The sequence below is a fragment of the Pygoscelis adeliae genome, unplaced genomic scaffold, assembly GCF_000699105.1.
Source record: "Pygoscelis adeliae isolate BGI_AS28 unplaced genomic scaffold, ASM69910v1 Scaffold155, whole genome shotgun sequence".
Lineage (NCBI taxonomy): Eukaryota > Metazoa > Chordata > Aves > Sphenisciformes > Spheniscidae > Pygoscelis > Pygoscelis adeliae.
The window spans coordinates 6050714-6062253 of NW_008824932.1; the positions used below are offsets into that span (position 1 = coordinate 6050714).

The 11540-nt window shown below is 37.5% G+C and overlaps 1 protein-coding gene across 1 annotated transcript in view; it reads left to right on the top strand.

The window, feature by feature from the left end:
- The window catches only part of FBXO36 (F-box protein 36), a 46358-nt gene extending 36004 nt beyond the window's left edge, over nt 1–10354 (top strand). Inside the window, exons 3-4 of the mRNA XM_009325121.1 lie at nt 5267–5439; nt 8981–10354. Coding sequence (XP_009323396.1) covers nt 5267–5439; nt 8981–9172 — 365 coding nt within the window. The 3' untranslated portion in view covers nt 9173–10354. The remainder of the gene's footprint in view (nt 1–5266; nt 5440–8980) is intronic.
- The last annotated feature ends 1186 nt before the right edge of the window (nt 10355–11540 follow it).

The following is an 11540-nucleotide window of genomic DNA, read 5'->3' on the forward strand; positions in this document are numbered from 1 at the left end:
AACAGAACTGGCCCCAATACTGAGCCCTGGGGAACACCACTTATGACCGGCTGCCAACTGGGTTTAACTTCCACTTTTACCCAGCAAAGAATACACCTGTCCAAGCCATGAGCAGCCAGTTTCTCCAGCAGAATGCTGTGGGAAACAGTGTCAAAGGCTTTACTAAAGTCTAGGTAGACGACATCCACAGCCTTTGCCTCACCCACTAAGCGGGTCACCTTGTCATAGAAGGAGATCAGGTTAGTCAAGCAGGACCTGCCTTTCATAAACCCATGCTGACTAGGCCTGATCACCTGGGTGTCCTGTATGTGCCGCATTATGTCACTCAAGATGATCGGCTCCATAACCTTCCCCAGCACCAAGGTCATAACTGACAGGCCTGTAGTTCCCCGGATCCTCCTTCTGGCCCTTCTTGTAGATGGGCGTCACATTTGCTAACCTCCAGTCAACTGGGACCTCCCCGGTTAGCCAGGACTGCTGGTGGCTTGGTGAGCACTTCTGCCAGCTCCTTCAGTACCCTTGGGTGGATCCCATCTGGCCCCATAGACAAGTTATACAAGCACAGTATGACTTTAGGAGGGTACAGCCAGAAAAAGAAAGGCAGTGGGGACACCACTAAATAAACCTCAAAATGTAGATTTGTAGAGCTGTTTTCCAACCTGTTCCTGATAGACTAGCCACTGAGAACATCTGAAATAATTATGCTTTTTCCATGGGACTATGTGTCCCATGTGTCCCAAGTTCCATGGGACTATGTGTCCCAAGTAGTTATCGCTCTGCAACTTCTTATAATCTTGGTTCTCAGTAATGGATTAGTTTTAAGAGGTGTCATGTCACAAGATATGGGTGGTCATGGCTCACAGACGAAACAGTCTCCTGAAAATACTAAGCCAAAGGCATTAATTCAGCAACTGCAGCGAATAGCTGAGGTCTGAGCTATGACCTGGTCTGAAAATGGAGAACTTCATAACTGCACCTGCGGAGACTGGATTGAGATCTGAGGCTTTGTAGCCCAAGAGACTAGGCAGCACTCAAACACCTTGCATTAGTGAGATTTTTTTTTTTAATAAGCTGCTCTTGTATTCTGATTATGTACAGACATAAAAAAATTTAGTTACAGATGTGACTTCATATTTATTTTATTTTTATGATGAACTTGAAAGATGTCATTTCCAAATAAATTCCAGTTTTCCTTATCAACAGCTTTGGTAAACATCATCTTATTTACAGCTAGGCAGAGGAGGTCTGCTTTCCTAAGAAGTGTATGAATCTCAGGTGGTAGGGGAGAGGGTAAAATTTCCTCATGAGGATATACCTGTTTTCAAGAGTAAACTTGAGTATATCTTAATTTAGGGCCTGAAATGAGACCAACACATGTTCCCTATGCTTTGCTTATTAAAATCTAACACTTCCTACAGCACAATCAAGAGATTTTTAGCCCTGGTGAGTTGATGTGGTCTGCATTTCTATGTTTAGGTTTGTGTTTCTGATCCCCATTATAACTTTTGCAACTGACCAATTTCAAGTGAATTTGATTGAAATAATAACACTTCCTTAGCAGTTGGGTAGGGAGACTGTAAGTGACTGCTATTAGCGTTCCGTTGATGGAAAGACTGCACATTCTGAGCTCAAGTGACCGGATATATGCACAAACCATGGAAAAGGTTTCAGTCAGCACTCTCAGTCCGTAACGAAACAGATCTTTAATTCCAGTTATTACTTTACTACTTGTTTTGACTAGAAGGGGAGTGAATGTATCATGAACCAATAGAAAATGGACTGCCTGTTGAATTTGGCTAGTGTGCGGGGAGTCTTTAAATATGCTATGCTTTTTTGCAGTAGGTGTTTATAATCGTTCCATTAGTTGAGGCAAAGAGTTGCACAACATTTTAATTGGACAAAATTGAGTATCAACTTTTATAAACTTGAGCTTTCAAAGAAGTAGTCTTCTAAACTTTTTTGCCAAGAATTACATAGGATGTATAGCTGAATTCTAGTGATAGGTTTTAGTGGTTTTATTTTCAAAATTTAATTTTAATTTTTTTTATTTACCTCATAAAAGTAGATTTGATATGTGAATATATATTGGAATATTCTAGCTTGGTTTTTTTCCTCACTGCTTATACTGTAAGATTTTCCTGTGGCATTTGATATTAATATAGTGTTGCAATAAAACATCTGTTTTACATTACCTGGGTACAATGATTCAAATAGTTAAATTATTCTTAACATGCAGTTTTCTACTGTTACCCTGTGTGTTTTCAGCAGGTTACAAATAAGATCTGCCTGCTTTTTCTTGCAAAGTGTTATTGGTGGTTCAGAGGTTTCCTATCCCATAGGAAGTATTGAAAGCCACAGTTGCCATTCTTTCCTAACGTTTAGTCATTTCTTCCTCCTTCTAAAATTATCTTTAAAATCATACATGGGGTTTTCCCTCTGGTTTTTAGTAAAATTTTAATATAAAGTAAGTGTTTTGTTTTCAGAAAAATGCTAACATAAATAGAAGTATTACAAATATGAATTGCTATGTTTGTGAGAAGTTCTATTGTTATACTGATATTATTTCTGTCCATAGCTCTTGCTGTTCCACACAATCAGATGTTTTTACACCTCCTTCTCACCTCCTGTTAAGAGGAGCTTTGCTGCTGTTCTACTAAGTATTCACAGATTTTTTTTCCCCCCCCCATAATTCTCCACAAATACATATACTGGAATAATATTCTAGTTATCCTTATTGAATTTGTTGCCAAATGAGGGTTCAAATAAAAGACTCCTCACCAGATCCATGGTTTGCTGCTAAATATTTGGTACACCCCTACCAGCAAAATGTTTATCTGTTGTTAAGTATTACTATTTCCTGTTGTTACCTCCTAGTTCTCAATCCCAAGACTTTATCTGTTTTCACATGGTTGGAGATTTCTAGAGAAAATTTGTTTAAGGAAAAAAAGGGGGGTGCTTAAATTATTTCTAATTGGCATAGAAAGGATAGTCCCCCTGCAAATGAGACATTTTATCAGTATCCCATACAGGCATTTGAAGCATCCAATAGAAAACTGAAGAAGTAAACATTATTATAATAAACATTAACATTCTAGTAAATTTATATTAACTACCATACAGCTGTAAACATCTGTGTGTGTTTTGAAATGCTTTCTTGTCTTTTCAGACAGTGAAGTAAGGTATCGTTTGTTTCTTTTCATAATCTTGATAGAGCCAAGAGGGAGGAGCAAGATTTTGTATATGGCTAGATTTTCATTATGGTTTTGCAAAGATGGAAAATTAATTGATGATAGTGTAGGGCAAAAGAAGAGAGGTCTATTTACATTTTTGGATGAGTGAACAAATAGTAGAAGTCGACAAGTAGTATCCAGCACTCACAGGATGAAAATTTCACAGAAAACCTGAAGTTCAATATACTTTCACAGTTAGTTCATCATTAGCTGCAGATACATTTATCAAGCAAGATAAATACAGCTAAATGTATTTTAAAATAGCCAAACCAGGTCACATTATTACTTCTAGAAATAAATAATTTTCAAGAAAAACTCAAGGAGCAGCAAATATTCATGTGGTAGCCTGCTTAATCATTCAACATGAAATAGATGCACGCTACAAACATTATCATCATCATTCCTAGTATGTGAAGACTTGGATCATTCTTACATTTCAGCTTGAACTAGATCAGCCAGACAATTTTTAGTTGACTGTGTAGATCATTTTTGTACTTGCATGAGGAATTTGAGGAAAATTACCAACTGTATAGAACTGAGATGCTTGGAAAGCAAAAAAGCAAATGAGATCAAACAGCAAACTGTTTGTGCTTGCAGTATGATACAGCAACAGAAAAGAAAGCTTGAACAGTATTGGGCCATCTACCCAAAGACGTGAAGGAACATAAGGGGTGATAGCTTCCTTCTACGTAACTACCTTAGGAGTATTTGGAACAGAAAGAGACGAAAAAAGTCTTAGCATCGTAACAGTGAACTCTTGTAATTTGGAAAGCTTTTTCAAATGTATTCACATAAGCTTGAGTTTTGTAACTAATCTTACAAAATATTTTGGAAGGAAAACTGCTGCATCAAAACTGCATGCACTTACTGCCTATGGTCAGTATAGTTTCAACTTCCATGATTCTGTTTCTGTCTCTTTTTCTGATTTTAACATACATGAGAAGATAGACTTTGGTTAAAAAAAACAAAACAAAAAAATCCCCAAAACAACAACAACAAAACCCACTTCGGATGCATTAGAATAATTTCATAATACAAAAAATAGTAATTCTGCTTTGAACTTAAATTTTGATCCCTGTGTTCCCGTATGAAAAGAAAAAAGAAAAAAGTCCTTTACAAACCTGGATGACTTGCATTCATGTCATCAGATCTGCAACAACATGCAGCTCCAAAATTTACCACTGATCTTTCATTAGAAGCATAGCAAATTGAATTCAGGATCCTGTTTTATAATGAACTAGTATTTTTATTAAAGCAATTTGATAAAATAGATAAATGATCTGAAGAAACAGTGTTAAACTCAAAAGGCCGAGTTCCAAGTTGGACACTGAAGCAGAAATAATCAACTATGAATGCAGGACGGGGAGTAGCTCACGAAGTAGCAGATCTATAGAAAAAGAATTTGGCGTTGTACTGGATCGCAAAGTGAATGAGTCAAAAAATGTCATGTCACTGTAGAAGAAAACTGTCTTCCATTTCATTTTAGTGGTTTAACTGTACCTACATAAGGCAAGAAGCAGAGCTACAGGGACTCTTAATGTCAGAGCCATCATTATTTTCCCCAAAGCATACAACCGAAGTACTTTTTTTCAGTTGTTTTGCTAACCTCCTCCTGAGTAAACAGCACAGTCTTTATGTAAATAAATATATATATATGTGGAAAAGTGGACAAAATGGATCTGGACAAGTTTCAGTTCAGCTTCGCTGCTGTTTTACTGTTCCTCAGCTGAGACAAGAGTTTGCTGTATACTAGACAATGTACAGTTTTTTAACTAAAGCCTTGTTTTACTGCTCCGGCTTCCTAGATGTCACTAGCAACTCTTAAGATGAATTGAAATACTATAAATTACTAATGTTCAATATAAAATATTATATGTTATTTTCTCTAGAAAACAAAAAAAATTGAGCTGACTTTTCTGATTTTTTTTAAGATGTATGTGAATAACGTGGGATTATTGGGAAGAAATTTCAGGCCTTTACAAATCTGTCATCTCTTGGGTTTGGTTTTTTTGTGTTTTTTTTTGTTTTAATCACAGTTCAGATTGCTATAGTGTTTGGTGCCAAAGTTCTGGAACATGTCCTCAATCTGTGCCGAGGTAACTATGACTTCCTGGAACGGCTTCCTGTCCCATTGCTCCTGTACATCATTTCCTTTCTGGAGCTTGAAGACATTGCCAGGCTTTCTCAAGTTTCACGCAGATTTGAAATGGTAAAAAAAAAAAAAAAAAAAAAAAAATTAAAAATAAATTATAAATTATTTAAGAATTGTTAGCTTTGCTGTGCAGCATGTTGGTTTTGATTCATCTCACATTTAATATAATCATCAATCTGTCTGCTCTACTTAAAGTTTGAGACAATAAATTAATCATCTGTATACAAACAACTGAATGGGTGCAATAAAAACTAGATCTTAGAAAGGCTGTTAGACTGTGCTTATCCTGCAAACTTTTGTTGCATATAATAAACACAATGATCCAGATAATTCCATTGTAACCCATGGCTGGGCGTTATGCAGGATTAAGTATCTGAAATATAAAACCTGTGCTTTGCATTATGATTTGTATTATTGTAATGTCTAGAAACTTCAACCGCGGACCAGGATCCCCTTACGCTAGACTCATTTACAAACAAAAAATCATTGCCATTCCTAGAGAGCTTACATTTTAAGTCTTTGACAAAAAACAGGAGCACAAGGAAAGAGATTTTTTTCGAGATTTTTTTCAAGATTTTTGTAGACCTCGCAGCAAGGAACTGTAAGAAACACAGGAGAGAGAGATGATGTTACGCTTGCTTGCTAGGAAGCTCTTTCCTACTATCAGGAAAGTATGGGAAATAGTATGAACGTGTTGAATTGAAACTTTAAAGAGTGAGTAACAGAAGTTGCCACTATTTGCTGATCGGAGCTAAAGGTAGCCTCTCGGTGCTGAGTGAGGGGTAACAAACAGGGAAGGGTAGCCTGGAAGTCCCGGGAGAACGAGGGCCAAATCCGTTGGTGCAAAACGAGAGAAGTCATAGGATAACTTAGGCTGTGCTGGAAAGGCCTTTGAGAGGTCATCTGTTCCAACTTCCTGGTCTGTGCGGGGCCAGGTAGTTGGAGGGATGGAAAGATAGCATGTTCGGAGCTGTGATCTAGGAAGCTTATTTTTGTGGGTCTGAATACCTCAAGATTGCATTTTCTATCCCAGTCAGAGCCTGAGAAAAGGCTGCTGCAGTAACTCAGGTAGGGGGTGAAAGGGGTTTTAGCTTATGAAAAATAGGAAGAGAAGCATATTAAAGAGAACAATAACTTGATTCTTATCCCCAGGGGGTAGGAGCCTAGAATGAAGCCTGTCAAGTTATGGGTTGTACGGTTACTGAAAACATAAGTAATGGTGAGACCTTAGGAGGAAGATAAAAACAGGTTTAGTCATCTTGAGTCTGATGTGGCAGCTAGATACTCTCTGAAAGACTTCAGAGACAGATTAACCTTTTAGTTTGGAGAACAGGACATGTCTCTGGTACGGAGTACATGTCCAAATTGTATCAGGATGAGATTTCTCACAGGATTTGTATTATTTTGAGGCTATGTGGCCCAAGATTTCAAGAAAAGTTCTGTGGAAGACTGCTAACAGTTCAAGAGGGCATGGCTGTACTGCTGTTCCTATGGTGTGGCTACAAAGACGTTATAGATGCTTTAGCGAGAGTGCGTTCAAGTGAGCACAAGAAATAGGAGACAGTGTAAAGAAAGCACAGGAGAAAATGGCGAGATAGCAAAGTAGAGCATGTCGTGAATTTAGAGATGAAGGGCACATGGAAGTGGATAAGCTTGCTGAGTTCTGGGCTTTATTTCAGTTTGGAGATGAAACAGTTGATGTTGTGACCGGGGAACAACCTGTAGAGCATGAGAGAATAAAAACGACTAAAGGGGAGGAAGAGAATGGATAGAAGGGAGGTCAGGAAATTATTTGTTAGTGTATTTGGAATCCAGCTGTCATTTGCAGAGTGTGAGTGGAGTAGGATGAGGTACTGTGGAGGGCAGTAAACTTTTCATTAGTTTAACACAAAGCCTTGGATATTCTGGAATTTAAGGAAATCCTAGAAAGAATTAAGTTGCATAATACTAAAGATAAGATTTTGGCACAATGAAATAACCTATTACAACTAGTAATGCCATGCTCTCTTTCTCTCATTTCAGCAGTATTGTTAAGGAATTAAAAATTTGCCCCAATACTATGAGTTTTCATTTCCAGGCTAATTTCTGTGTAGGCTGGAATGCTGTTCTCTGTGGAATTATAAAATAGTATATTCAGATTTTCAAACAGGGAAAAAGAGAACAGTATCTGCACTCAGGACTGGAAAGTGGAGTGTGAAAGGCTCCGCACGTCCATCCTGTGCAATGCATCCTCGTAGGCTGAACTATACCGGTATCTTCATTTGTTACCCAAAGCACGGTGTTTCTCTGACTGTGTAGTTCTGAGCATAAGTCCTGCTCTCTAGAGTATTCAGATGCTTCCAATATGCGTTTCACTAGGTACTCTTTTTAAGTATTGTAAAAGAAGCTCCATCTCAAAAGAAAAAAGGTGCAGAAGTCCTAATGTGGACACCACCGCTGGAGCACTGTACGAGTTTTCCAAATAGTTTTTCAGCAAACTTCGGTATTGTGATGTCTCCCAGCACGCTCTGGGTAGGATTCGTTTATTTTGTACAAGGTCGTTATTTAGCCAAAACGGGCAAAATTAAACTGCAAAAAAGAGAAATACGGCTTTCCATGAGCCCAAGGAAGCTACTCCCGCCAGAGGGAGCCAAGTTCCCAACGCAAGAGCGAGAGCTACAGCTTTGCTGTAGCCGGTGAATTAGATGGTTTAAGGTGTCCAGCTACCCCAGCAGTATGGAACAGCAGTTATTCTGTTATTCAATTATTCTGTTATTCAAAGGGCTTTTGCTTTTCTGTGTCTGTTACTACCCGTGACAGACATACCGGCCGCTTCCACTGGAGTGATCTCGTACAGCTCCACTTAGGTCCCTGCAATTACACGTTTAAGGAAGTGGAGCGTTTGGGTGAAGCACCAATGTTAATATGCTCTGGTAAAACTTACAACGGGCAGATAATATACAATGACACAGAGCATCTTCCTAATTTTTTTTTGTGACGGTTCTGTCATCTAACAAATTATGTATTTTTTTCTTCCTGTTTAAAATATAATAATTCCACCCGATTCTGTTTATGGAGTCATTCTTAAAGAGGGAAGCATCTCCTGAGAAACAGGCTTAATCCCTACAGTGCTTCTGAAAGCTTCCTAACATTGCATTTCTGTTGTAAGTCCAAAGGCAGTTTGCTGCTTTTACTTACCCTGAAAACCAGTTAGTATTTGTGATGTGATTTCTACATCCCGGCAAGTTCTTTGGCATAATCTTACACAGCTTCATTTATTTCCATGGGGCTCTGTGAATTACATACCAGGAAACTATGTGGCATTACAGCTGCTTTCAGTGTGGCAGAAAGGCCTTTGATATCATACCAAACAAAACTTCTTGAATTTTTCACAGAAGAACATGCAAAATCTTGCGTTGGCAACGCTGGGCAAAACTCCCACTGATGTCATCGTGAGTCTTAACTAATACCGCGTCTTTCAAGATAGGTGGGCAACTTGTACTGCAAGTGACCTTCAGACAAGGCATCTGTATTGTCTAAACACATTTTGTGTAGTAAAATGATCAGCAATGAATAAGCCAAATTATGATTTTAAGCCTCTACTTTCTCTTACAACCAGATAAGTAACAGTAATGCGCTATGGGAAAATATTGTGGAGAACTTGTGCGACACAATTACACCTGAAATGAAAGAACTTGCACAGGAAATGGGCTGGAAACAATTCTTCTTCACAAACAGGCTGCAGCTGCAGCTGCAGCTCCGGAGGAGGAGGCAGAGACAAGATGCTCAGAACAAAAAACTAACTGAATAAAGATGCATTTTTCATTGAAGCAATTGTTAGAAGGTGTGGGTTCGCTGTTTTCCCGGTCAGACATACTGACTTTTCTGCTTTACTAGGGAAAGCAGATTATTTTAAGGATTGAAAGAGGAAAAACAAAATATGTCTTACGCAGAGCAACATGTAAATAATACAAAGTTTAATATGTTGGGCATCCTGAAATTGTATTACAGTCAGCATCGTAACAGTTACTAGTTAACAGAAGAGGTTGTGGCTTCTTTGTACTTTGTTCTGACTTCTCTATTTTGTATATCTGCTATACATGCTCCGTGCCTTGTATCAGATGCTATGGCATTGCCATCGTTACCTTTATAGAAAACCGTCTATCATCTCCTACTACAAAAATTGCTGATGAACGCTGAGGTTTTTACTGTCCACCATCGTAAATCTGCAATGTTTACAGGCAAGTCACATATGGCTGGTTCCAGAGTTTGATGTGTGTTAAAATGTTTTTAAATTAATTACCTAAACTTCAAGCAAATAATTTTGTCACCAAGAAGAAACTTCTTTGGTGGCTGAGGGTGTGGATCAAATGATCGTCCTCGTCTCAGACAATCCACCAAAATCATGTCTGAAGCACTCTGCCGGAATGGTATATGGCAAAATTTTTCCTTGATGGTGCTGATGCAGGAACTTCTGAAAGTAATTGACCTCCATTGTTCCAGTTGCATATTTGGTAAGAGACGTTTGCTATCTTAAAAGACCTAACAATGGTTACTTCAGAGTGTTGTAAAATGAAGGCAGTTCTAACTGACATTACTGACTTACTCCAACAATCAACTTCAGTAATTAAGCGGCCAAATATTACCACTCTGAAAGTACCTGTTGATTAATGTATCATTTGCCACTGACTAGACTTCAGACCTGAGTATTAAAAACAGCGATTGCCGTATTTAGATATAATAGTGTAATATTTGAAGGGTGTCTTATGTTTACAATTTTTTAACATGTTTTATTAATTGATTAGAAACTATGAATACAGGGTTCTTATATCATTCTATTTCTTTACAAAGCAGTATTTTAATTCTTAAAAGATATTTGCTAATTTAGATTAAGAATATTTTGTTCTACAACTGTATTCTTGAAGCATTTGGTGATAGTGGATCTTTAGATGAAGAAACACTGAAGTATATTCTTTCCTCTTTGTGACTATTTCCTTTTAGGACAATAATAAATAAAAATTTCACGATGTGCATAAAATACTGTATTCATAAAATTTCTGTTCCGTGTAATAAAACACTATAAAATGTCATTTTGCTTTAGAGAGATGATTTTAAGAACTACAGTATGTGAGCAGGGCTACTAACCAACAGACCCTTTTCTCACTTTCTGTCAATTTACCACCAATGAATTTTTTTCTTAGCCTGTGGTCTTGTAGCAGATTATGCAGTTTCAGGTTAGGAAACTAGAACCCATGCTAGCCAATATGGACTGAGTGAATATTAATTTAAAATCCTAATTTAACTCGATTTTGTCAGCCCACCTTCCCTTCTCCTTGATCAACCATGTACCCGTCCCTTCCGTTATGAGAAATAAGAACAATCCTTTTACAGGAGAATCTTCCTTTTTAAGCTTAAAAAAATGAACTTAATTAGTAAATGAACAGAAAGTGAAATTTTGGGTAATGTAAGTTTATTCCCATCATATGGCCCAGTGAGAACTTCTATAGAAAGATATACTGCAGATATCATAAGTGAACAACATATTATTCATTACAGTAATATGCAAATAAAGTTGATTTTTGACAAAAGACGAAGATCTAGGTATAAAGGGTACATATCTTTCAAAAAGAAAAAAAAGGAAATTGAGGGAAATCATCACTTCAATATATATATATTTCACCAATAAAAGAGAGCTCAGTTAAAATAAGCTAGCAGCAGCATTCACACCAAGAAGACATTAAACCTGTAACAAAGGAACTGATGTGAAAGTGTAGTTTACACGAACATTTTCTCCAACAAAAAAGCTGATTTTAAGAAATTACTGACTGCGTCTTCACACCGTGTGTTGCAGTTCACTGCCACCTCAGTTGTTTTAATATGAATTTCAAAGGCCACACGTAACTATCCTATATGAATGAACTGATCGAAATCTTAAAAGTAGTTTGGAGTTTTCTTAAGGTTTTCTTTTTTAACTTGGCTCATTTCAGTCATCTATTTTCAAGTATGTCCCTGCCAACAGCCGTAGAAGTGTGAAACTAAGGAGTTGGTGAACTGCAATACAGAACAATACAAGCTGAGGTTCAGAACCCTTTTTTAACCAACCTTGCAGCTATGAAAAGGATCTGTATAACGATCTTGTTGCATACTCAACTGTTTCCCAGTATTTGTTCAATATAATT